Source organism: Podarcis filfolensis (genome assembly GCF_964270895.1).
Source record: "Podarcis filfolensis genome assembly, chromosome: 4".
Lineage (NCBI taxonomy): Eukaryota > Metazoa > Chordata > Lepidosauria > Squamata > Lacertidae > Podarcis > Podarcis filfolensis.
This window is the reverse complement of record NC_139607.1, coordinates 102,915,319-102,942,527: the sequence shown is the minus strand read 5'-3', so window position 1 is coordinate 102,942,527 and position 27,209 is coordinate 102,915,319. Positions and strand designations below refer to the sequence as shown.

Below are 27,209 nucleotides of genomic sequence, written 5' to 3'. Positions count from 1 at the left end.
CACCAGTGCATGGCTAAAAACTAGAAAAGAAGCCTACCATGCAGCTTGGAGTCTGAATTCTTCTATCACTGGCTTAGCAAATGCCACTGATGAGCAATTTCATATCAGTTATTTATTTACTGCAGCCTTTAATTGGTCCCAACAGAGTAGTAATATCAGCTATTTACTCCAAAGAGAGTTATGGTTGCTTTGTGGCGAAAAAGCATACAAAGCCATTCCTCAAAACCTCACAGGCACATGTACCTTGGGTATCGTGGTTCCGTTGTTCTATAAGGTTGATAAGTTACCATCTTCTCTTAAACTATGAAATCGTCGGGAGGTTAATTCACCCATAAATCAATATACCGGTGCCCAGATTTCTCGGGCCTTGCTGCCCTCAGTGGGCGCAGCAATGAACTATAGGGACCTCCATCGGCTAGCAAATTGGACAGAAGGATTATTCAATGATACCATAAAAGCATTGAAGAATCTCAACCAGGAGGTATCTGAAATGAGAGAGGTGGTCTTACAAAATCGTTATGTTTTGGATGTCATTTTGGCCTCAAAAGAAGGGATATGTGCACTTGTTCATTCTCATTGTTGTATGTTTATTCCTGATAATAATGTCAGCATATCTGCGACGATCGACCATATGAAAACCATGGTAGCCCACAATCCACTCGCCCCCCCCCCCTTCCGTTGATCCATGGTCATGGTTATATTCTTGGCTTCCGGATGTAAGTTGGCTTCGACATTTATTGATTTTAGTGATCCTTAAGTAGTTATTTGCATTATTTTGTGTTGCTGTATACAATGTATTCCTTCTTTAATCTCTGTATGTACTGCATGGTTCTCCCGTCAGCGGCCTGCTTCCGGCCTCACAAGGGTTGCCTATTGTGCTCGGTATAACCGTGTTGGTAATGAAATATATGACTCTGATTAATAAAATAAAGAAAGAGGGCATGTGGGAGTCATAAAGCCATGGCAGAGGCTTGTATTGCCGTGTGGTGCCTCCTGACCTCGGTGACCGGCATGTCTGTGCCTTGCAGTGTATAGAGTGTATGACCTTATATGGAGTTGTGTTCCCTCTGGGCAGTAATTACCTTATATGGTGATGGGTGTAGTAAAAGCCATGACCGGACGATGTAATGTGAGACATTGGCAGACGGCCATGCAGGCTGAGAGAGACAAAGGTTAATAAAAATTACCAGACAGGAGAGAAGTCGAAGGAGCTGCTCCTCCATCCTGAAAATACTGCTGCCTCGCTGTGTCTTTTTTCTATGCTGTGCACCATTTGTGACGGCTGGTTTCCGTCAGTGATCTACCCCCATTTTTTAGGAATTGAGGTCAAAGAGTTGTTGAGCTTTTTTCTTTTTGGGGGAGGGGAAATGCCCTGTCTTTTAGGGATTCAGCTCTAGGTTGTTGACCTTTTTTTTAAGGAGGGAGGAACAGATGCAGGCACCACTAACCTTACAATTGCTGGCCAGATAACGGCCTCGGTTTCTAAACTCTAGCTTCCCTTCTGCAACAATAGAGGCCGGTGCAAGGAGAGAGGGCGGGGCCAGAAGGGGGCCAGTGATCAACCATGATCTACCAAAACGTTGCAGGCATCAACCAGTAGATCGCAATCAACGTGTTGGACATCCCTGGTCTAGAGCATGGGGAGGCAAACTAAGGCCCGGGGGCCAGATCCAGCCCAATCCCCTTCTAAATCCAGCTCGTGGACGGCCCAGGAATCGGCATGTTTTTACATGAGTAGAATGTGTCCTTTTATTTAAAATGCATCTCTGGGTTATTTGTGGGGCATTGGAATTTGTTCATTCCCCCCCAAATATAGTCCAGCCCCCCCACAAGGTCTGAGGGACAGTGGACCGGCCCCCTGCTTAAAAAGTTTGCTGACCCCTGGTCAAGAGGGGCTGGGAGCTGGGGGAACTGTTATACAGTAGTTACTGTCCTTCCTCCTGGGCCGTGTCCAGAAAGTGGTGTTGGGGGATGAGTGTTCAGACCCCTGGGTTCTCACTTGTAGGGTGCCTCAAGGTCCCGTCCTCTCCCCCATGCTTTTTAACATCTATATGAAGCCTCTGGCAGAGATCATCAGGGGGTTTGGGCTAGGTGTTCATCAGTATGCAGATGATACCCAGCTCTACCTCTTGTTTAAATCAGAACCAGTAAAGGCGGTGAAAGTCCTGTGTGAGTGTTTGGAGGCAGTTGGAGGATGGATGGCGGCTAACAGATTGAGGTTGAATCCTGACAAGACAGAAGTACTGTTTTAGGGGGACAGTAGGTGGGTGGGTGTGGAGGACTCCCTGGTTCTGAATAGGGTAACTGCCCCTAAAGACCAGGTGCGCAGCCTGGGAGTCATTTTGGACTCACAGCTGTCCATGGAGGCGCAGGTCAATTCTGTGTCCAAGGCAGCTGTCTACCAGCTCCATCTGGTACACAGTCTGAGACCCTACCTACCCCCAGACAGTCTCACCAAAGTGGTGCATGCTCTAGATATCTCTTGCTTGGACTACTGCAATGCACTCTGTGTGGAGCTACCTTTGAAGGTGACCTGGAAACTGCAACTAATCCAGAATGCGGCAGCTAGACTGGTGACTGGGATCAGCCGCTGAGACCATATAACACTGGTCCTGAAAGACCTACATTGGTTCCCAGTACGTTTTCAAGCACAATTCAAAGTGTTGTTGCTGACCTTTAAAGCCCTAAACGGCCTCGGTCCAGTATATCTGGAGGAGCGTCTCCACCCCCATCGTTCAGCCAGGACATGGAGATCCAGCGCCGAGGGCTTTCTGGCAGTTCCCTCTCTGCAAGAAGTGAGGTTACAGGGAACCAGGTAGAATGCCTTCTTGGTGGTGGCGCCCACTCTGTGGAACACCCTCCTGTCAGATGTCAAGGAAATAAACAACTACCAGAATTTAAAAGACATCTGAAGGCAGCCCTGTTTAGGGAAGCTTTTAATATTTGATGGACTATTGTATTTTAATATTTTGTTGGAAGCCGCCCAGAGTGGCTGGGGAAACCCAGTCAGATGGGCGGGGTATAAATAATAAATAAATTATTATTATTACTATTAACACCAAACCGGGAGCGGAGGCTAATGTTGCAGAAGGCAGAATCAGACCACTTTATTCTGCCTTGGTCAGGCCCCACCTAGAATACTATGTTCGATTCTTGGCACCACCATTTAAGTATCTTAAATTTTGTTTGCCAGGGGAAATGAAGAAGGTGGGGGAACACAATCCATATTCCTTTTATAACACGTGGCCAAAGTTTATTGAATACATAAATTGTGACGATTGTTGCAGGAATCCACCCAGCACTCATGGGAAAAGGTGGTGTGATCTTTTTTAGAATAATCAAATGAAACTTTAACACGTGGCAGGATGAAAGTCTACAATTTCATCAGGACAAGTTATTTGTTGTTTACTGTTGTAACCATCGCTTTCTTTAAAATTATCTTTTGTACCATGAAAATAAACAAAAGCAATTTTTTTTCTTTTAAAAAGGAGGTAGAGAAATCATGTGTACTATTCCAATAATCTGTTTATATGGGTTTTCTGTTATTTGGAGACTGTAATTTCACATTATCTATGTGTTTCTGTGTGTTCAGCACATATGATTGCAGGTGAGACTGAATAAAAGACTTCCTAGGAAATTCCCTTTGACTGCTTCTGTATTGTTTCAAATGTGACTTCACTTACAGATAAGAACAAATCATATTTATTGCTGACAAATCACACCACAGTCAGCTCATTAATCTCCAACCCAACAAGCCCTGCGCTTAGCATGAGCAGCTGCTTTCTTCCCATTTCATAGGTAGAAATAACTGTTAATGGGAAGGAAGAAGGGAGATAGACCCTTTCCATCAACCTTTGGGGATCTGGGAGGCTTCATTTCACCCCTTAGTCCTGCTCCTGCAAGCTTGGCAGACGTGGAGTTTTTGCTCACACACGGCCATTACTTAAAAATGAATCTTCAAAAAAAATTAATGAAAATGGTATTGCATTCCTAAAAACTCTCAATAAAGCATTTCCTGTAGTAGCTGGCATCTTAGCAGGCCCAGTGCCACTCTGCCAACGGTCTCACTCCCAGCTAACTAATCTGAAAAGCTGTCTTGTCATTTCTGCAAGGACTTCAGTGTCCCTTGAATTAGCAATTAAGCATTTCTGGAAGGGGAAATGATACACTTTGTATACAGTCTCTACTTACAACCGCCTCAGGTTACAAATACTTCAGGTTACAAACTCCGCTAACCTGGAAGAGTTATCTTGAGTTGAGAACTTTGCCCCAGTACAAGAACGGAAATTGTATGCCAGCGGCGCAGCGGCAGCAAGAGGCCCCATTAGTGAAAGCACACCTCTAGTTAAGAACAGTTTCAGGTTAAAAAAATAAAAGCATGCACAATAAAGTATTATCCATTTATGATGAGAATAGAATTTATTTATTTTGAACTTTGCTTGGTTCCTCCTTGGTAGTGTCTCGCCCGCTGCACTCCAGCCTGGGCTGCGCTGCTCCTCCGCTTCCTGGCCAAGGGACTGAGGGAGATGCTCAGAGCCCAGCCAAGAGCCAAAGCCCCCCCCCAAAAGGAACCAAGGGAGATGCTCAGAGCCCAGCCAAGAGCCAAAGGCCCCCCCCAAAGGGACCGAGGGAGATGCTCAGAGCCCAGCCAAGAGCCAAAGGCCCCCCAAAAAGGGACCGAGGGAGATGCTCAGAGCCCAGCCAGAAGCCAAAGGCCCCCCCTAAAAGGGACCGAGGGAGATGCTCAGAGCCCAGCCAAGAGCCAAAGGCCCCCCAAAAAGGGACCGAGGGAGATGCCCAGAGCCCAGCCAGGAGCCAAAGACCCCCCCAAAGGGACCGAGGGAGATGCCCAGAGCCCAGCCAAGAGCCAAAGGCCCCCCAAAAAGGGACCGAGGGAGATGCTCAGAGCCCAGCCAAGAGCCAAAGGCCCCCCAAAAAGGGACCGAGGGAGATGCACAGAGCCCAGCCAAGAGCCACAGGCCCCCCCCAAAGGGACCGAGGGAGATGCACAGAGCCCAGCCAAGAGCCACAGCCCCCCCCCCAAAGGGACTGAGGGAGATGCTCAGAGCCCAGCCAGGAGCCAAAGCCCCCCCAAAGGGACCGAGCGAGATGCTCAGAGCCCAGCCAAGAGCCAAAGGCCCCCCCCAAAAGAGACCGAGGGAGATGCTCAGAGCCCAGCCAAGAGCCAAAGGCCCCCCCCAAAGGGACCGAGGGAGATGCTCAGAGCCCAGCCAAGAGCCAAAGGCCCCCCCCCCAAAGAGACCGAGGGAGATGCTCAGAGCCCAGCCAAGAGCCAAAGGCCCCCCCAAAAAGAGACCGAGGGAGATGCTCAGAGCCCAGCCAAGAGCCAAAGGCCCTCCCAAAAAAGGGACCGAGGGAGATGCTCAGAGCCCAGCCAAGAGCCAAAGGCCCCCCCCCAAGGGACCGAGGGAGATGCTCAAAGCCCAGCCAAGAGCCAAAGGCCCCCCCCCCAAAGAGACCGAGGGAGATGCTCAGAGCCCAGTCAGGAGCCAAAGGCCCCCCCCCAAAGGGACCAAGGGAGATGCTCAGAGCCCAGCCAGGAGCCAAAGGCCCCCCAAAAAGGGACCAAGGGAGATGCTCGGAGCCCAGCCAAGAGCCAAAGGCCCCCCCCAAAGGGACCGAGGGAGATGCTCAGAGCCCAGCCAAGAGCCAAAGGCCCCCCCAAAAGGGACCGAGGGAGATGCTCAGAGCCCAGCCAAGAGCCAAAGGCCCCCCCAAAGGGACCGAGGGAGATGCTCAGAGCCCAGTCAAGAGCCAAAGGCCCCCCCAAAGGGACCGAGGGAGATGCTCAGAGCCCAGCCAAGAGCCAAAGGCCCCCCCCCAAAGGGACCGAGGGAGATGCTCAGAGCCCAGCCAAGAGCCAAAGGCCCCCCCCCAAGGGACCGAGGGAGATGCTCAGAGCCCAGCCAAGAGCCAAAGCCCCCCCCCAAAGGGACCGAGGGAGATGCTCAGAGCCCAGCCAAGAGCCAAAGGCCCCCCCAAAAAGGGACCGAGGGAGATGCTCAGAGCCCAGCCAAGAGCCAAAGGCCCCCCAAAAAGGGACCGAGGGAGATGCTCAGAGCCCTGCCAAGAGCCAAAGGCCCCCCCCAAAGGGACCGAGGGAGATGCTCAGAGCCCAGCCAGGAGCCAAAGGCCCCCCCAAAGGGACTGAGGGAGATGCTCAGAGCCCAGCCAAGAGCCAAAGGCCCCCCCAAAAGGGACCGAGGGAGATGCTCAGAGCCCAGCCAAGAGCCAAAGGCCCCCCCCCAAAGAGACCGAGGGAGATGCTCAGAGCCCAGCCAAGAGCCAAAGGCCCGCCCAAAAGGGACCGAGGGAGAGGCTCAGAGCCCTGCCAAGAGCCAAAGGCCCCCCCAAAAGGGACCGAGGGAGATGCTCAGAGCCCAGCCAAGAGCCAAAGCCCCCCCCCAAGGGACCGAGGGAGATGCACAGAGCCCTGCCAAGAGCCAAAGGCCCCCCCAAAGGGACTGAGGGAGATGCTCAGAGCCCAGCCAAGAGCCAAAGGCCCCCCCCCAAGGGACCGAGGGAGATGCTCAGAGCCCAGCCAAGAGCCAAAGGCCCCCCCCCAAAGGGACCGAGGGAGATGCCCAGAGCCCAGCCAGGAGCCAAAGACCCCCCCAAAGGGACCGAGGGAGATGCCCAGAGCCCAGCCAAGAGCCAAAGGCCCCCCCCCAAAAGAGACCGAGGGAGATGCTCAGAGCCCAGCCAAGAGCCAAAGGCCACCCCAAAAAGGGGCCGAGGGAGATGCTCAGAGCCCAGCCAAGAGCCAAAGGCCCCCCCAAAAAGGGACCGAGGGAGATGCTCAGAGCCCAGCCAAGAGCCAAAGGCCCCCCCCCAAGGGACCGAGGGAGATGCTCAAAGCCCAGCCAAGAGCCAAAGGCCCCCCCCCAAAGAGACCGAGGGAGATGCTCAGAGCCCAGTCAGGAGCCAAAGGCCCCCCCCCAAAGGGACCAAGGGAGATGCTCAGAGCCCAGCCAGGAGCCAAAGGCCCCCCCAAAAGGGACCGAGGGAGATGCTCAGAGCCCAGCCAAGAGCCAAAGGCCCCCCCCAAAGGGACCGAGGGAGATGCTCAGAGCCCAGCCAAGAGCCAAAGGCCCCCCAAAAGGGACCGAGGGAGATGCTCAGAGCCCAGCCAAGAGCCAAAGGCCCCCCCAAAGGGATCGAAGGAGATGCTCAGAGCCCAGCCAAGAGCCAAAGGCCCCCCAAAAGGGATCGAAGGAGATGCTCAGAGCCCAGCCAAGAGCCAAAGGCCCCCCCAAAGGGACTGAGGGAGATGCTCAGAGCCCTGCCAAGAGCCAAAGGCCCCCCCCAAAGGGACCGAGGGAGATGCTCAGAGCCCAGCCAGGAGCCAAAGGCCCCCCCAAAGGGACTGAGGGAGATGCTCAGAGCCCAGCCAAGAGCCAAAGGCCCCCCCCAAAGGGACCGAGGGAGAGGCTCAGAGCCCTGCCAAGAGCCAAAGGCCCCCCCAAAAGGGACCGAGGGAGATGCTCAGAGCCCAGCCAAGAGCCAAAGGCCCCCCCCCAAGGGACCGAGGGAGATGCACAGAGCCCTGCCAAGAGCCAAAGGCCCCCCCAAAGGGACTGAGGGAGATGCTCAGAGCCCAGCCAAGAGCCAAAGGCCCCCCCCCAAGGGACCGAGGGAGATGCTCAGAGCCCAGCCAAGAGCCAAAGGCCCCCCCCAAAGGGACCGAGGGAGATGCCCAGAGCCCAGCCAGGAGCCAAAGACCCCCCCAAAGGGACCGAGGGAGATGCCCAGAGCCCAGCCAAGAGCCAAAGGCCCCCCCAAAAGGGACCGAGGGAGATGCACAGAGCCCAGCCAAGAGCCAAAGGCCCCCCCAAAAGGGACCGAGGGAGATGCACAGAGCCCAGCCAAGAGCCAAAGGCCCCCCCAAAGGGACCGAGGGAGGTGCTCAGAGCCCAGCCAAGAGCCAAAGGCCCCCCCCAAAGGGACCGAGGGAGGTGCTCAGAGCCCAGCCATGAGCTAAAGGCCCCCCCCCAAAGGGACCAAGGGAGGTGCTCAGAGCCCAGCCAAGAGCCAAAGGCCCCCCCCAAAGGGATCGAGGAAGATGCTCAGAGCCCAGCCAAGAGGCAAAGGCCCCCCCAAAGGGACCGAGGGAGATGCTCAGAGCCCAGCCAAGAGCCAAAGGCCCCCCCAAAAGGGACCGAGGGAGATGCACAGAGCCCAGCCAAGAGCCAAAGGCCCCCCCCCAAAGGGCCCGAGGGAGATGCTCAGAGCCCAGCCAAGAGCCAAAGGCCCCCCCAAAAGGGACCGAGGGAGATGCACAGAGCCCAGCCAAGAGCCAAAGGCCCCCCCAAAGGGACCGAGGGAGATGCTCAGAGCCCAGCCAAGAGCCAAAGGCCCCCCCCAAAGGGACCGAGGGAGATGCACAGAGCCCAGCCAAGAGCCAAAGGCCCCCCCCAAAGGGACTGAGGGAGATGCTCAGAGCCCAGCCAAGAGCCAAAGGCCCCCCCAAAGGGACCGAGGGAGATGCTCAGAGCCCAGCCAAGAGCCAAAGGCCCCCCCCAAAAGGGACCGAGGGAGATGCTCAGAGCCCAGCCAAGAGCCAAAGGCCCCCCCCAAAGGGACCGAGGGAGGTGCTCAGAGCCCAGCCAAGAGCCAAAGGCCCCCCCCAAAGGGATCGAGGAAGATGCTCAGAGCCCAGCCAAGAGGCAAAGGCCCCCCCAAAGGGACCGAGGGAGATGCTCAGAGCCCAGCCAAGAGCCAAAGGCCCCCCCAAAAGGGACCGAGGGAGATGCACAGAGCCCAGCCAAGAGCCAAAGGCCCCCCCCCAAAGGGACCGAGGGAGATGCTCAGAGCCCAGCCAAGAGCCAAAGCCCCCCCCCAAAGGGACCGAGGGAGATGCTCAGAGCCCAGCCAAGAGCCAAAGGCCCCCCCCAAAAGAGACCGAGGGAGATGCTCAGAGCCCAGCCAAGAGCCAAAGGCCACCCCAAAAAGGGACCGAGGGAGATGCTCAGAGCCCAGCCAAGAGCCAAAGGCCCCCCCAAAAAGGGACCGAGGGAGATGCTCAGAGCCCAGCCAAGAGCCAAAGGCCCCCCCAAAAAGGGACCGAGGGAGATGCTCAGAGCCCAGCCAAGAGCCAAAGGCCCCCCAAAAAGGGACCGAGGGAGATGCTCAGAGCTCAGCCAAGAGCCAAAGGCCCCCCAAAAGGGACCGAGGGAGATGCTCAGAGCCCTGCCAAGAGCCAAAGGCCCCCCAAAAAGGGACTGAGGGAGATGCTCAGAGCCCAGCCAAGAGCCAAAGGCCCCCCAAAAAGGGACTGAGGGAGATGCTCACAGCCCAGCCAAGAGCCAAAGGCCCCCCCAAAAAGGGACCGAGGGAGATGCTCAGAGCCCAGCCAAGAGCCAAAGGCCCCCCAAAAAGGGACTGAGGGAGATGCTCAGAGCCCAGCCAAGAGCCAAAGGCCCCCCCTAAGGGTCTGAGGGAGATGCTCAGAGCCCAGTCAAGAGCCAAAGGCCCCCCCAAAGGGACTGAGGGAGATGCTCAGAGCCCAGCCAAGAGCCAAAGGCCCCCCCAAAGGGACCGAGGGAGATGCTCAGAGCCCAGCCAAGAGCCAAAGGCCCCCCCAAAGGGACTGAGGGAGATGCTCAGAGCCCAGCCAAGAGCCAAAGGCCCCCCCAAAGGGACCGAGGGAGATGCTCAGAGCCCAGCCAAGAGCCAAAGGCCCCCCCAAGGGACCGAGGGAGATGCTCAGAGCCCAGCCAAGAGCCAAAGGCCCCCCCCCCAAAGGGACCGAGGGAGATGCTCAGAGCCCAGCCAAGAGCCAAAGGCCCCCCCCCAAAGGGACCGAGGGAGATGCTCAGAGCCCAGCCAAGAGCCAAAGGCCCCCCAAAAAGGGACCGAGGGAGATGCTCAGAGCCCAGCCAGGAGCCAAAGGCCCCCCCCCAAAGGGACCGAGGGAGATGCTCAGAGCCCAGCCAAGAGCCAAAGGCCCCCCCAAAGGGACCGAGGGAGATGCTCAGAGCCCAGCCAAGAGCCAAAGGCCCCCCCCCAAAGGGACCGAGGGAGATGCTCAGAGCCCAGCCAGGAGCCAAAGGCCCCCCCCCAAAGGGACCGAGGGAGATGCTCAGAGCCCAGCCAAGAGCCAAAGGCCCCCCAAATGGACCGAGGGAGATGCTCAGAGCCCAGCCAAGAGCCAAAGCCCCCCCAAAAGGGACCGAGGGAGATGCTCAGAGCCCAGCCAAGAGCCAAGGCCCCCCCCAAAGGGACTGAGGGAGATGCTCAGAGCCCAGCCAAGAGCCAAAGGCCCCCCCCAAAGGGACCGAGGGAGATGCTCAGAGCCCAGCCAAGAGCCACAGGCCCCCCCAAAGGGACCGAGGGAGATGCTCAGAGCCCAGCCAAGAGCCAAAGCCCCCCCCCAAAGGGATCGAGGAAGATGCTCAGAGCCCAGCCAAGAGCCAAGCCCCCCCCAAAGGGACCGAGGGAGATGCTCAGAGCCCAGCCAAGAGCCAAAGGCCCCCCCCCAAAGGGACCGAGGGAGATGCTCAGAGCCCAGCCAAGAGCCAAAGGCCCCCCCCCAAAGGGACCGAGGGAGATGCTCGGAGCCCAGCCAAGAGCCAAAGGCCCCCCCAAAAAGGGACCGAGGGAGATGCTCAGAGCCCAGCCAAGAGCCAAAGGCCCCCCCAAAAAGGGACCGAGGGAGATGCTCAGAGCCCAGCCAAGAGCCAAAGGCCCCCCAAAAAGGGACCGAGGGAGATGCTCAGAGCTCAGCCAAGAGCCAAAGGCCCCCCAAAAGGGACCGAGGGAGATGCTCAGAGCCCTGCCAAGAGCCAAAGGCCCCCCAAAAAGGGACTGAGGGAGATGCTCAGAGCCCAGCCAAGAGCCAAAGGCCCCCCAAAAAGGGACTGAGGGAGATGCTCACAGCCCAGCCAAGAGCCAAAGGCCCCCCCAAAAAGGGACCGAGGGAGATGCTCAGAGCCCAGCCAAGAGCCAAAGGCCCCCCAAAAAGGGACTGAGGGAGATGCTCAGAGCCCAGCCAAGAGCCAAAGGCCCCCCCTAAGGGTCTGAGGGAGATGCTCAGAGCCCAGTCAAGAGCCAAAGGCCCCCCCAAAGGGACTGAGGGAGATGCTCAGAGCCCAGCCAAGAGCCAAAGGCCCCCCCAAAGGGACCGAGGGAGATGCTCAGAGCCCAGCCAAGAGCCAAAGGCCCCCCCAAAGGGACTGAGGGAGATGCTCAGAGCCCAGCCAAGAGCCAAAGGCCCCCCCAAAGGGACCGAGGGAGATGCTCAGAGCCCAGCCAAGAGCCAAAGGCCCCCCCAAGGGACCGAGGGAGATGCTCAGAGCCCAGCCAAGAGCCAAAGGCCCCCCCCCAAAGGGACCGAGGGAGATGCTCAGAGCCCAGCCAAGAGCCAAAGGCCCCCCCCCAAAGGGACCGAGGGAGATGCTCAGAGCCCAGCCAAGAGCCAAAGGCCCCCCAAAAAGGGACCGAGGGAGATGCTCAGAGCCCAGCCAGGAGCCAAAGGCCCCCCCCCAAAGGGACCGAGGGAGATGCTCAGAGCCCAGCCAAGAGCCAAAGGCCCCCCCAAAGGGACCGAGGGAGATGCTCAGAGCCCAGCCAAGAGCCAAAGGCCCCCCCCCAAAGGGACCGAGGGAGATGCTCAGAGCCCAGCCAGGAGCCAAAGGCCCCCCCCCAAAGGGACCGAGGGAGATGCTCAGAGCCCAGCCAAGAGCCAAAGGCCCCCCAAATGGACCGAGGGAGATGCTCAGAGCCCAGCCAAGAGCCAAAGCCCCCCCAAAAGGGACCGAGGGAGATGCTCAGAGCCCAGCCAAGAGCCAAGGCCCCCCCCAAAGGGACTGAGGGAGATGCTCAGAGCCCAGCCAAGAGCCAAAGGCCCCCCCCAAAGGGACCGAGGGAGATGCTCAGAGCCCAGCCAAGAGCCACAGGCCCCCCCAAAGGGACCGAGGGAGATGCTCAGAGCCCAGCCAAGAGCCAAAGCCCCCCCCCAAAGGGATCGAGGAAGATGCTCAGAGCCCAGCCAAGAGCCAAGCCCCCCCCCAAAGGGACCGAGGGAGATGCTCAGAGCCCAGCCAAGAGCCAAAGGCCCCCCCCAAAGGGACCGAGGGAGATGCTCAGAGCCCAGCCAAGAGCCAAAGGCCCCCCCCCAAAGGGACCGAGGGAGATGCTCAGAGCCCAGCCAAGAGCCAAAGGCCCCCCCAAAGGGACCGAGGGAGATGCTCGGAGCCCAGCCAAGAGCCAAAGGCCCCCCCAAAAAGGGACCGAGGGAGATGCTCACAGCCCAGCCAAGAGCCAAAGGCCCCCCCCAAAAGGGACCGAGGGAGATGCTCAGAGCCCAGCCAAGAGCCAAAGGCCCCCCCCAAGGGACGGAGGGAGATGCTCAGAGCCCAGCCAAGAGCCAAAGACCCCCCCCATAGGCGTAACCAGGCGGAAGCTGCCCCCTTAGAGCCATTAAAAATGACAGAAATTAATAGAAATCAGAGTTCTGCCCTGGCTACGTGAGTGTGCAATGTAGGGGGGGGGGGCTGAGCTAGGCGGACTGTCCTTGCAAGGGTTAAAGGGAACCGAGCTGCCTTCCTAGAGAGGACAGGAAGCAAGGGGGGCAGGTCCTCCAGAGCCAAGCCCCCCCCCTCCCCAGTCCTTTCCTGCTTCGGTGTCTCTCCTGCAAGGGCTGCCTCGCTGCCCCCTCCTGGGATCCGGTGAATCTCCTCTCTCTCTGGGATCTGGTGAGTCTCCTCTCTCTCTGGGATCTGGTGAGTCTCCTCTCTCTCTGGGATCTGGTGAATCTCCACTCTCTCTGGGATCTGGTGAGTCTCCTCTCTCTCTGGGATCTGGTGGGGGTCCCAGGGCTGCAGCAGGGGAGGGGGCCTGGGGGGCCTGATCAGGGAGGAGAGGGTCCTGCCAGGGAGGGGCCAGGTCTGCCACGCTCTCCTTCCTGCAGATCAGAGGATCCCAAACTCATTTGGCCTTCCGCCCCCCCTTCAGAAAAAATATCCCTTCTTCATACAAAGGAGTCCCTGGGACTTTGACTCTGTGTGACGTCGCTCAGCCTCATTGCACAACAGAGGAAACATCTGCAAATGGTTTTCCAAAGCTGGACGAGGAGGTGGACTAGCCCCCCCCCCAAAAAGGGTGGAAAAGAGAGACCAGGAATAAAGAGAGGCATCCCAGCCCATAGCCTGGCTGCTGCATTGGGGACCAGTTTCCCAGTGTCTCCCAGGGCAGCTCCCCACGGAGGCCACTGCAGCCATCCCCTCGCACCCAGAGCAGGGCATCCCAGGACCACATCCTCTCAGCCGGAAATGGGCGCTGCTACTCCCTGAGCCTCCAGGGACCTTGGCATCAATGGCTGTGTGTGTGTTAAGCTGTCTTAGAGAATAATAATATTAAATTGGCCGCCTAGATTTCGAGGGAAATGTCTTTGGCCCCACCCACTTGGCCCTCAGAGCAAAGAAAAAGGGACCCCACCCCAGGAGTCTGTCTGGAGAGCAGCAGAGAGTCCAAGTGCAAAAAAGGAGACAGAAGCAGGGGAGTGGGGGTGGGGGGAGAGCAACTCCTGAGGACCCCCAGGTGAGGACCCCCACTAGAGCCAAGAATCCATTTTTCACAAGATAAAAATGACTCCCTTCTCAGTCAGTTCTGACTTCATGCATTGACTGAAAGGCAGGAGCAACCAGGCTGATTCATCTCCCAGAAATCCCTTCAGCTGCCTCCACATTTTGCATCACAATCTTCCTGCTTTCTCCTCCTTCTCTTTTTAAAGAAGATCTCTCATGGTTTGAGCTGTGGTGCCATACAGCCCTGGCAAGACTCGTCCATGCTTGCTCAGAATCCTGTTCCATCTTCTGACCTACAATGTATTTGCTTTGTAGGATTTGCTAGAGCTTCTCATTAAGACGGACAGAACTTGGCAGAAGACCAAAGGGTTCCTTCCGATCTCTCAGAGGCTTCCTGAGAGCACAGATGGATGAGCGAGACTCAGCTGGCCCTGGAACAGAAAGAGGCCATGCCATCCAAACTGGGAGCAGTGGGGGATTCTGGGGAAACTCTGTGCAGAAGATCCTGGGTGAGGAGGACACCCTCCGCTCAGAGGTGCAGAGCCAGCAGTTGAGGCAGTTCTGCTGCCAGGAGGACAAAGGACCCCGAGAGGTTTGCAGCCGACTCTACCACCTTTGCCACCAGTGGCTGAAGCCAGAAAGGCACACGAAAGCTGAGATGCTGGACCTGGTGATCTTGGAGCAGTTCCTGGCTGTCCTTCCCCCGGAGATGGAGAGCTGGGTGAGGGACTGTGGAGCGGAGACCAGTTCCCAGGCGGTGGCCCTGGCCGAAGGTTTCCTCCTGAGTCAGGCAGAGGAGAGAAAGCAGGTGAGAGAGACTTTCCTCTGGATACTCCCAAGGGGCTCCAAACAGGACAGAAACCATCCCATAATGTTCTGCTGTTGGCCCATTCTTTTTCTGCAAGGCATCCATGGAATAAGATCTAACACCCGTCAAGTTTTTGGCCCTGACATTCATTTTATAATCCTTCTCGTCATTCTCTGTTTTGAATCCTTGTTTCTCTTTCAGGGAAAGGATCTCTTTGCAGAAATGGACCTGGATTCCTGTGAGGCAGAGAGGCCTCCGTTGGACACCAGAGAGCGACCACTGGGTAAGGAGGAAGGTGGTTTTTCTCCGTTTACTCTCATTCAGGGTTCTTTTTTATTTTTTTATTTATTCAAAGTTATAACAAAACATATTTTCCAAAAACATATCCTTATTCCCTCCCCATTTTTCCTCCCCCCCCCCACAAAACCCATCCCCCCACCCCACCCCCCGACTTCCCTCAGTTCCAGTCTTTGGTTTCTCCAATAATGCTATTTTCTGCATGTTACAGAGTTGTATAGATCCTCCAACTGTTTAGCTAATTATTATCAGTAAAAAAAATAATAATTGTGGATGTTTATTCAAAATCTGCCAAGGAATCCAGTTCGCTTTGTTGCGTCTTCAAATACTTTGTGAAAGGTTCCCATTCATCCTTAAAGTCACAGTTATCCTTGTCCCGTAGCTTATGAGTCAATTTTGCCAGTTCTGCATAATTCATCAATTTTTCTTGCCATAATCCTTTAGTTGGGATTTCTTCAGTCTTCCATCCTTGTGCTATCAGAACTCTCACGGCCGTTGTCACATATATGAAGATGTTTTTCAACTTTTTTGGCAGGTCTTTCCCTACGATCCCCAACAAAAATGCCTCGGGTTTTTTAACAAATGTTAGATGGAACATTTTCTTCAGTTCATTGTATATCATTTCCCAAAATTTTTTAATTACCTTACAATCCCACCACATATGATAAAATGTTCCCTCCTTTTCCTTACACTTCCAACATATGTTTGAACTAGTTTTGTACATTTTCCCTAACTGCACTGGTGTTGTGTACCATCTGCACATCATCTTCATGTAATTCTCCTTCAATAGGGAACAGTCTGTAAATTTTAAGTCAGTTTTCCATAATTTAACCCAATCCTCCATCATGATGTTGTGACCTACATCTTGTGCCCATTTAATCATAACTGATTTTACCTCTTCATCTTTCGTCTCCCATTCTAATAGTATGCTATATGCGGCCTTCAGTAGTTTCACTTTCCCTTCAATCTCTTCCGTTTGAAACCTAGATCTAGTATAACTAAATCCTTTCTTACAGTCTTCTTTATATGTTTCATGTAGTTGTCGATAATGCAACCAACTCTGAAAGTGGTCTTTGATCTCATCATAATCTCTTAATTTCCATTTTCCATCATGTTCCTTTAATAAATCAGCATATGTGAGCCATTTTCCTTTCTTTCCAAGTGGTTTGAGCAGTAATGCTTCATGTGGTGAAAGCCACCACGGAGTCTTTTGTTCCAATAAGTCTTTGTATGTCTCCCATACTCTCATTAATGATTTCCTGATTATATGGTTGTAAAAGCTTCTATGAATCTTCCCTTTCCCGTACCATAAATATGCATGCCAACCAAATCTGTTGTCATGTCCTTCTAGTTCTAGTGCCTCTTGCTTGTCCAATCTCATCCAGTCCCTGATCCATACCAAACAAGCAGATTCGTAATACAATTTAAGGTCTGGGAGGGCAAACCCGCCTCTATCTTTTACATCTGTAAGTATTTTATGTTTTATCCTTGGCCTTTTGCCCCCCCAGATAAATCCTAAAATCTCTTTCTGCCATTTTTTAAAGCATTCATCTTTCAGGATGACTGGTATTGATTGAAAAAGAAATAGCATTTTTGGCAACACATTCATTTTAATCGCTGATATTTTTCCTAACATTGAGAGATTCATTCTGCTCTATATTTCTAAATTTCTTTTTACCTCAAGCCAAATTTTTTCATAGTTATTTTTAAATAGGTTTATATTTCTTGATGTTAACCAAATCCCTAAATATTTAACCTTTTTATGGACTTCAATCTCAATATTTTGTTCTAATTCGGTTCTTTCTTCTTCCTTCATGTTTTTAACTAATAATTTAGTTTTATTCCTATTTAGCTTAAATCCTGCCACTTCCCCAAAATTCTGAATTTTTTCTATTACTTTAGGGAGTGAAGTTTTAGGTTCTTCCAATGTTATCACTAGGTCATCTGCATACGTTTTTAACTTGAATTCACTTTTTCCAGCTTTTACACCTGTAATCTCCTTAGTTGCTCTTATGTTTTTGGCAAGTACTTCCAAGACCAGAATAAACAATAATGGTGAGGGTTCTTTTCATCTTGTTTTGGGGAGAGACAGTTGGGACCAAGCGTCCAAAGGAAGGGAGAAGTATTTTTGCACAACTAACATATGAAATGGGCACAAACGTCCAACTGCACTCAGCAGGTAAGGCTTTCTGAAGGACCCATCTGTCGTTAGAAATGCCCTGTTTCACCTGTGAGAGAAGCAGGCACTCCTGGCATCCTGCTTACCTTTTTTCTCTTGCAGGTGACAGAATGATGCCGGCAAAACCTCCTGATCCGCCTTTTCATGGGGGCAGAAGGGAAGCAGCGGCTGTGGAACCAGATCAGGTCAGGGGAAGCTGCCTTGTGGGGACAGAGGCTGAGGGATGGAGCAATGTCATGGACTGGTTGGGCACAGAGGAATGGTGGGAGGAAGCAGCCGGGGAACCAGGAAGGGAAGATGGCTCAGAGCCAAAGGAGTGGAGGTGGAGGAAGGATGAGCAATGAAAGGGAGAAGAGAGAGAAGCCTGGGAAGAGGAGGTGTCAGAAGCTGAAGGGGCAACAGGGCTTAGTGAGCTGGGAGACTCTGTGGCAGAATGCAGTGCAGAATCAGAGGCAGAAAGGGGAGGAGGTGAGTGGGAGGAGGGAGGATCGAGAGTCAGAGGTGAGTCAGGAGAAGGAGGAGCCACCAGGAGCTCCCTCTCCTTCTGCCAGAAGCCCCCCTCCCAGCTTGTCTCTCAGAACCAGGAGACGTCTGACAATGGAGGAGCAAAGGCAGGCTGCACACTGGCGCATTGTTGGATCGCTTGCCAGAAACCCCAGAGAGGAGGGGACTTGGAAAGCTGTGGGGAGCCGGGGGCCTTCACTCTCAGCAACTGCTTTTGTGGAGGAAGACACTGTCATGAAATTCTACTTAATATTGATCCAGAGCAGAACTCCAATATATAGTTAGCAAAGTAAAATTTAAACACATTACAGGATTCCCAAAAAATAGACCAGAGGCAATTGTATTTCATTCATCAGAGTTTTATTGCTACTGAAGACTAATGAGCATAATGGTCACAAATCCAATACATTCAGGATTGGCACTGCCCATAAGAAATCCAGTTGCAGCAGACTTAACATAAATTCTTACCATAACTTATAATAAGTCTAAACCTTAACACTAAGCATACTGTGTACAGAACATTAGAAAGAACAGAGATAGAAAGAAAGTGAACCCTCAGCATGACCTTACAGAAGAGATGACAGAACCACTTTAAACCAGCTGTACTCACTTTCTCCGAAGGAATAACCCAAACACCAGGAACTTTCTGCTTGTTTCTTTTATGTAGAGAAGCTTCCAGAGCCCTCTTGAATTAATTAGAATAGGAAAGAACTCTACATATCAGATCATATCAGATTTCTGTACTAAGAAATGCAAACCGACAACCTCCCCATTTATTTTGTGAAGGAAGTACTGATACGCAAAACACTTATAGAAAAACATTTACACAAAACAGCTCTCTTATAAACCTTATCTTATCATCTCATCTTTTCTTATTTTATTTTAACTTATCTTATCATCTTATCTATAATATATAAACTCCACTCAAATATATAAACCAAAGCCTGAAAGCCACACTTTATAGCAGGCAGGTCCAATGTCCATTTTGGGGACCTAAAGCCCAACAATTTCAATCCTAAAAAAAGGTCAACATCAACAACTTTGGTCAGCCCTCACACATGTTTACTTCATCAAATCTGGCCTTCTTTGAAAAAAGTTTGGGCACCCCTGCTTTATAGCAAACCTAAACAGCCTCGGTCCAGTATACCTGAAGGAGCGTCTCCACCCCCATCGTTCCACCCGGACACTGGGGTCCAGCACCAAGGATCTTCTTGTGGTTCCCTCGCTGTGAGACGTCAAGTTGCAGGGAACCAGGCAGAGGGCCTTCTCGGTGGCGGCAGCCACGCAGTGGAACACCCTCTCACCAGTTGTCAATGAAATAAACAACTACCAGACTTTTAGAAGACATCTGAAGGCAGCCCTGTTTAGGGACGCTTTTAATGTTTGCCGCACTATTGTATTTTAATATTTTGTTGGAAGCCGCACAGAGTGGCTGGAGAAACCCAGCCAGATGGGCAGCGTATAAATAATAAATTATTATTATTATTATTATTATTATTATTATTATTATTATTACCTCTCCAACAGAATACTCAACAGAGCACCTCTTTACAAGAGCACTTAAACAAACTTTGCACTATATAATCTCACTTTTCATATACCTCCACACTAAAGAAACTTCCGCCTAGACTAGTCCATTAATTGACAATACAAACTGGCAGACCCTCTGGGAATGAACTGCTGTTCGCATGAGGCCTGAAACTCAGCCAAGTCTGTGAATATCGTGCTCTTGCTAAGAAAAAGTTGACTCCAGCTGTGAACTGTGGGATTTCCTACCCATATAACTCTGTGATAACCAGCCTTCTGAATATTGCCAGTACGATACATCTTTAGTTGCTGTTTTCATGGAATCCTAAAGTTGAAGGGACAAAAAGAGTCATCAAGTCCCACCCCCTGCATTGCAGGAGTCTCAGCTAGATCACCCAAGACAGATGACCATCCAAACTAGGCTTCTTGTATTTCTATATTCATCACTGAGTGCTAAAGTAGGCTTCTAAGCAGTGGACAGACGAGAACAAATAGAGGCCAGGATTCACCTAGCCAGCCCCATCAGCTGCGAAATATAGCCTGCCCCCCATTCCTCCCCCTCTCCATGCCCCCATGAACCCCTTGAATTTGGCTCTAGGGCATTGGGACGGAACCTTCCCAGAACGGCTCACGAGGAGAGGAGAAAGTGGATCCTTCCATTGGGGAAACTGGAATGCTTGCCTAGGCAGAATGACTTGAATAACACAAGGTGGAGTACAACCTATTTGCACAAAGACGAATACCCATAATTAAAAGCAGAATAAAATAATTCAATTAAAACGTCAAAATAGGCATCCAGAATTAAAATGTGCAGCAAAGCAATCCTACTGAAACAACGCAGCAATTAACAGGAAGGAATCAACAGAGCATTGTGTAGCAGATCATATTTCTGCTGTCTCAGAGGAGGACATTTCCCTTTTTCTTTTAGGGTCCAGTGTGCTTTGAAGATGTCACTGTTTGTTTCACGGACGAGGAGTGGGCGTTGTTGGATCCTGACCAGAGAGCTCTGCATAAGGACGTCATGGAGGAGAATTGGGGGATCGTGGCCTCTCTTGGTAAGGCTCCCTGTGGGATCGTCCTATCTGCCTGGAAATTCAAAAAATACATCTATGTGACAAACCTCATATATTTTCACAGAGCTCAACAGCGCCCCCTACAACACCTGGGAACCTAATACCCCCACAATAAACAGTAAATAACTTTTCCTGTGGAAAGTCTTCGTCCAGTTCTGCCTCCTTCTACCACAGTTGGGCTGATCTGAACTGCCCAGGCATCTTAAATGTCAGCTTCAGAATTGTTAGGAAAGATAAGTATCTTCTGTCAGGTTTTCTGCTTTTGTTTTTGCTGCTGTCAGTCTTGGGTTGACCAAAGAGACGACTGACATTGGAGATGGAAGGGATGCCATGACTGGGCCAAACAACATTTGCCCCAGAGAAGAGCCAGGCTAATTTAATCTCAGGTAGTAGTAGCAGTAATAATTATAATAATAGTAATAATAATAATTTTTATTTATATCCTGCCTATCTTCCAACACACATATATATATATATACATGAAACATAAATAATAACAGTCTGATCCAATATAAAAAGTACATTAACTTTAAAATGAACAACTTACACTAGTGGCCAAAATTGTAGAAACCTTTTGGGAAAAGTGTATTTCTGAGGTTTGATGGCTTATAACACCACTTTTTTGGGGAATAATACCATAACGTTATACATCAATGGAAAGATAATAAAATGAAGAATGTAATGCAATAACATTTATAAAATATTATTAATTAGAACAGCAGTCATAACGAAGAAAAGTGAAATACATAAAAAAAATGAGATATACAAAAATTCTCACTATGTCAAATAATAGTTTGGTAACCTTTAGCTTTACTTACGGACTTACAACGTCTTCCCATGGAGTGAACCAAGTTTTTTAGTTCTGCAGCTGTAATAATATGAAGCCAAGATTGAATTATTGCCTCTATTAATTGGGCTTTATTGCTGGGTTGCTTCTGACTAACAAGTTTCTTTAGGCAGTTCCATAGATTGCCGATTGGGTTAAGGTCTGGGCTATTCCCAGTCCATTCCAGCAGTGGAATATGATTATCTTGAAACCACCTTTTGCACACAGCAGCAACATGACATGGAGCTGAATCCTGTTGAAGTATAAAATAAATAAATAATTATTTATAGAAATATATATAAACGCTTAACTATCTGGGAAAAGATCATATGTGGAACACTTCAGTTTGGGCTCAAGTATTTCATTTATGTTTTTAAAGCATTTACATTCCCATTATTGACGCAAATCCTGCCCACTCCTTTTGCTGTCATACAACCCCAGATCATCACACTATCTGGGTGTTTCAAAGTCAATGTAATGCATGTAGGATGTAAATCTTCTCCGATTCTTCTCCTTGCATATTTCATGCCATCACTACCAAGCGAGGAGATTTTGGTCTCATTGCTCCTAATAACACTGTTCCATTGTTCCACTGTCCAGTTAACATGGGTTTTAGCCCAGTTTAATCTTTTCAATCTTGGCTTGAGAGATAACAGTGGCTTTTCCCTTAGAAATCTAACATTTGGACCAGTCCTTGCACTCAACTTCACATTACATTGTGCCATGTCATCTTGTAGACACCCAGATGATTTTCTTCTGTCACATAGGCACAGTCTCTCCATTCTTCGATCGTCACTTGCTGTTGTGCACCTTTTCCTGCCTTTACCAGTCTGATTTTGTAGTGACTGAGTTTCGTTATACCTCTTCAACAATATATTGTTGAGGGGACTTGAGGGGGCCTACAATTTGATATGGGTGAGATAAGGCGATGAGTGGAAGACTGCATTCAATACCAGATGTGGGACTTTCGAGTATTTATTCATGCCGTTTGGTTTGCAATCAGGTATGGCCACCTTCCAGGCCTTCATCAATCACGTGTAGTCAGACCTCTTAGACAAATGGGTCTTATTGTATCTCTATGACCTCTTAATTTTCTCGGAGAGCCTTAAAGCACATGTGCAACACGTGAAGGAGGTGTTGTCATGGCTGAGGGCACACAGGCTCTACGCCAAGTTGGAGAAATGCCAGTTCCACAGGAGAGAAGTAGAGTTTTGGGGGTATCAAGTGTCTCCTGATGGGGTGTAAATGGACCCTGCGAAGGTGAAGACGGTGTTAGAGTGGCAGAAGCCCAAGACAAAGAAGGACTTGCAGAGGTACTTGGGCTTCGCTAACTATTACCAGAAGTTTGTGCCCAACTACTCGCAACTCACCATGCCCCTCATGGACTGTTTGAGAGGTAAGAAGCCATTTGCCTGGATGGAGGAGGTACAGCGTGCGTTCAAGAAGCTCAATGAGATGTTTGCAGCAGGAGTATCTGTACCATGCAGATCATTATCAACTGATGGTGCTGGAGTCGGATGCTTCTGAAAGGGCGGTAGGAGCAGTGCTGCTTCAGGAAGATAGCCATGGCAACCTGAGGGCATGCACATTCCACTCTCGGAAGCTGAACACCTCGGAACAGAACTACACCATTTGGGAGAGAACTGCTAGCTATAAAGGAAGCCTTAGGGACATGGAGGCACTTCCTAGAAGGAGCACAACACCAAGTGGAGGTGCGCACAGACCACAAGAACTTAGAATACTGGCAGACCGTGATACAACTAAACCAGAGACAAATCCGATGGGCGCAGTTTTTTGCTCATTTCAACTTCCACATACAATATGTGCCAGGGCATCAGAATCAGAGGGCGGGCGCCTTGTCTGGGAAACCTGAGTACATGGAAAGAGAACAGAAACAAGAGTTGAAACATTCTGAAGCGAAAACAGTTGCAACTGGTGGTGGCGCATGTTGTCGGAGTAGATGAGTTTAAGCAACAAATAGAAGGAGATGAATTTGCACAGCAGAAACTGACAGCGATACGGAGCGGTGAGAACAATACTGAAGGATTCATTGAAAGGGAAGGTCTCTTGTTCAAGGGAGAGGCGCTCTACATACCAGAAGGTAACTTGCAGGCGCAAGTCATGTGGCAGTGTCACAACAACCCAACAGTGGGCCACTTTGGATAGTACAAGACCGTAGATCAGCTAAGGAGACAGTTTTGGTGGCCCAGAATGAGAGAAGAGGCTAAGGAGTATGTTAAGGCATGTGACACTTGCCAGCAAGCAAAAACGCCATGGGCAGTGCCGGGTGGGCTGCTGCAGCCACTTTCGACTCCACAAGGACCGTGGGAGGCGATTACAATGGACTTTATCACGGACTTGCTGGCCTCCAGGAAACAGACAGTGGTCTGGGTTGTGGTGGACCTGTTTATGAAAATGGCGCATTTTGTACCATGTCCAAAGCTGCCGTCAGCACAGGAAACTGCACAGATGTTTGTCGACCACATGTTCAAGCTGCACGGGTTGCCATTGCAAGTGATTTCAGACAGAGGGACACAATTTACCTCACAATTTTGGAGGAAGCTGATGCAGCTTTTGGAAGTGGAAGTGTGTTGGACCTCAGCGAGACACCCTCAAACCAACGGGGAGTCAGAGAGAACTAATGCTACATTGCAACAATACCTGCGTTGCTATGTGAACTACCAGCAAGAAGACTGGATGGACAAACTCAGAATAGCAGAATTTGCATATAACAACACGGTGCATGCGTCAACCCAAAAAACACTGTTTTTAGCCAACTGTGGAAAACATCCCAGAGCGTTTACAGATCCATGGAGCACCTTGTCAGTGCCAGCAGCAGAGCAGTTTGTGGGGGAGATGCAGGCCTTACAAGAACTACTGAGGGAAAAACTGGACAAGGCTGAGGTCTTGTACAAAAAAGATGTGGATGAGCGTAGCCAACAGAGGGAGGAGATCAAAGTGGGGGATAAGGTGTGGTTGTCAACAAAGGACTTGCCAATGAAAGGGAGGTGCAGGAAGTTGGAGGCAAGGCGGTTGGGGCCCTTTGAAGTGGTAGAACAGATAAACCCAGTGTCGTTCAAACTTATACTCCCAGCCTCGATGAAGATATATCCTGTTTTCCATAGGGCTCTCCTGTCACTGTATGTACCTGCACACCACTACCAGGAACCTAGGCAGGCACCCCTTCCCGCCATTATGGTAGAAGACCAGGAGGAATTTGTGATCCAACAGATTATAAAGTCAAGGCTGTGTAGAAGAAAGTTGCAGTATTTAGTGTCATGGAAAGGTTATGGACCTCAGGAAAACTCTTGGGTACAGAGCCAGGATTTACACACCCAAGAATTGCAGAGGCAGTTCCACTGTAGGTACCCCCCACAAGCCCAAGCCTAGAGGGTGGAGGGAGGAAAATGATCTTAGCTAAGAAGCTGAGGAGAGTGATACAGGGTGGGAACCAGAACCGAGAGAGTCCTCTGTGGCAGGCAGCAAGGCCGAAGAGGAGGAGGAAGGGGGCTTAGAGGAGGGGGTGATGTCAGAGAACAGGATTCTTTGACAGGCAAGACAGAGACTAGAACAGTGGAAAAACAGTGAGAATTCCTGAGAAGGGGAGGAAGCAATTAGCCCCAGGAATTCAACCTTTGTACACACAGAGGAGGGGGACAGAACGCAGAGAAGAAAGTTGCAGAGCACTGAGAGTGAAGCAGACACAGAGTGAAAGGAAATGATCTCTGCCAAATCTCGTCGAGCTATGAAAGTTCATGAGAGGTGCGAAAAAGAGTGGAAGAGACCGTGGGGGCTTGTCGTTGAAGGAAGGGGCGGAGCTCAGACTCAACATCAAACTTGGGGGAAGACGCCGAAGATTGAGCTCCGCAGTGATTAATGAGTTTGAGCAATAAATATGAAATAATTTCGGCCGGAGTTGTCTCACTTCTCTGGGGGAGACCCAAGCCATTACAATAACTAACTTCACGAGTAGAGTTACAAGAAGTTTTGTAAGGTGGATTTTATCAATTATTGCAATGTATAATTTACAAATCGTTGGTTTATGATTAGGATTTAAAGGTAATAATTATAATCCCAAAATGAAATATAGGATAATAAGTGGGAAAACCATTAGTTGAGGAAGAGGAAAATTTCAGGATGTTGTAGCCAAATGCTTTCTATATTATATATAAGTTGAATGTTATGTTTAAAATAACTGCAAAAACCAATGAAAATTATTATTTGGCTAAAACTTTTCATAGAATGCAGCGAAGTGAACAAATTTTGTTGCATTACGTTCTTGATTAAATTATCTTTCCATTGATATACAATTTTATGAAATAACTCCAAAATAAGTGTTTTTTTGAGCCAACAAACCTCTGAAATACACTTTTTCCCAAAAGGCTTCCACAATTTGGGCCACTACTGTATATCAAACAAAGCAACATTCAATAATCCATCAAAATCTAATAATAAATATATTGGTAAATGACAAACAACAAAGATAATGAACACACACCCAACTCCCTTCAGTTCTTCTCTATTTGTTCCTGAGGCTCTAATCCCCTTTTGTCTCCATTGCAGATTGTGATGAATCGGAAATCGAGAACAAAGGTGACCATGATAAAATCCCCAGGGAGGAGAAGCCACGTAAAAATTTGGAGTGTGGAGAAAGCTGCAGTCAAAGCTCCCATTCCACTTCCCATCAGCAAACTCTCATTGGAAAGAAACACTATCAGTGCATGGAATGTGGAAAGAGTTTCAGGCACAACTCCTCTCTCACTTCCCATCAGAGAATTCATACAGGGGAGAAGCCCTATCAGTGCGGAGAATGTGGAAGGAGTTTTAGTCAGAGTAGCCATCTCACTTCCCATCAAAGAATTCATACAGGGGAGAAACCCTATCAGTGCGTGGAATGTGGAAAGAGGTTCAATAAGAGCTCCAATCTCACTTCCCATCAAAGAATTCACACAGGGGAGAAACCCTATCAGTGCGTGGAATGTGGAAAGAGCTTCAATAATAAGTGCAGTCTCACTTACCATCAAAGAATTCATACAGGAGAGAAGCCCTATCAGTGTGTGGAATGTGGAAAGAGCTTCACTCAGAGCACCGATCTCACTTACCATCAAAGAATTCATACAGGGAAGAAACCCTACCAGTGTGTGGAATGTGGAAAGAGCTTCAATACAAGCTCCTCTCTCAAATCCCATCAAAGAATTCATACAGGGGAGAAACCCTATCAGTGTGTGGAATGTGGAAAGAGCTTCAGTAAGAGCTCCACTCTCACTTCCCATCAAAGAATTCATACAGGGGAGAAACCCTATCAGTGTGTGGAATGTGGAAAGAGCTTCAGTATGCACTCCTCTCTCACTTCCCATCAGAGAATTCATACAGGGGAGAAACCCTATCAGTGTGTGGATTGTGGAAAGAGCTTCAGTGACAGCAGCAATCTCACTTCCCATCAGAGAATTCATACAGGGGAGAAACCCTATCAGTGTGTGGAATGTGGAAAGAGGTTCAATACAAGCTCCTGTCTCACTAAGCATCAGAGAATTCATACAGGGGAGAAACCCTATCAGTGTATGGAATGTGGAAAGAGTTTCAGTCACAACTCCTCTCTCACTAAGCATCAGAGAATTCATACAGGGGAGAAACCCTATCAAGTGTGTGGAATGTGGAAAGAGCTTCAGGAAGAGCTGCGATCTCACTAGGCATCAGAGAATTCATACAGGGGAGAAACCTTATCAGTGTGTGGAATGTGGAAAGAGCTTCAGTACGAGCTCTGATCTCACTTCCCATCAGAGAATTCATACAGGGGTGAAACCCTATCAGTGTGTGGAATGTGGAAAGAGCTTCAGTCAGAGCAGCAAACTCACATTCCATCAAAGAATTCATACAGGGGATAAACCCTATCAGTGTGTGGAATGTGGAAAGAGTTTCAGTCAAAACTACAGTCTCATTTCCCATCAGAGAATTCATATAGTGGAGAAACCTTATCAGTGTATGGAATGTGGAAAGAGTTTCAGTCACAACTCCTCTCTCACTTCCCATCAGAGAATTCATACAGGGGAGAAGCCCTATCAGTGCGGAGAATGTGTTAGGAGCTTTAGTCGGAGTGGCCATCTCACTTCCCATCAAAGAATTCATACAGGGGAGAAACCCTATCAGTGTGTGGAATGTGGAAAGAGCTTCAGGAAGAGCTGCGATCTCACTAGGCATCAGAGAATTCATACAGGGGAGAAACCTTATCAGTGTATGGAATGTGGAAAGAGCTTCAGTACAAGCTCTGATCTCACTTCCCATCAGAGAATTCATACATGGGAGAAACCCTATAAGTTTGTGGAATGTGGAAAAAGCTTCAGTCGGAGCAGCAAACTCAAATTCCATCAAAGAATTCATACAGGGGAGAAACCCTATCAGTGTGTGGAATGTGGAAAGAGCTTCAGGAAGAGCTGCGATCTCACTAGGC

General features: G+C 50.4%; 1 protein-coding gene and 1 long non-coding RNA gene across 7 annotated transcripts in view; one reads left to right on the top strand and one right to left on the bottom strand.

Moving 5' to 3' along the window:
* The window catches only part of LOC310760737 (uncharacterized protein), a 305,377-nt gene that overhangs the window by 96,611 nt on the left and 181,557 nt on the right, over positions 1–27,209 (top strand). For 2 of the 6 annotated variants that reach the window (XM_083609847.1, XM_083609851.1), the window contains exons 1-4: positions 12,522–12,689; positions 13,863–14,355; positions 14,557–14,638; positions 16,934–17,016. In XM_083609847.1, the coding sequence (XP_083465973.1) occupies positions 13,954–14,355; positions 14,557–14,638; positions 16,934–17,016 (567 nt within the window). In that variant the 5' untranslated portion in view covers positions 12,522–12,689; positions 13,863–13,953. Of the gene's footprint in view, positions 1–12,521; positions 12,690–12,789; positions 12,825–13,862; positions 14,356–14,556; positions 14,639–16,933; positions 17,017–19,790; positions 19,918–27,209 lie in introns of those variants that run through there. The other 4 variants (XM_083609852.1, XM_083609848.1, XM_083609849.1 and 1 more) reach the window with 4 other exon arrangements.
* LOC310760996 lies at positions 20,626–25,315 on the bottom strand. Its single transcript, XR_014547164.1, has 2 exons — positions 23,495–25,315; positions 20,626–23,358 (listed from the first exon to the last, which is right to left on the bottom strand). It is a non-coding gene; the product is annotated as an uncharacterized lncRNA (long non-coding RNA).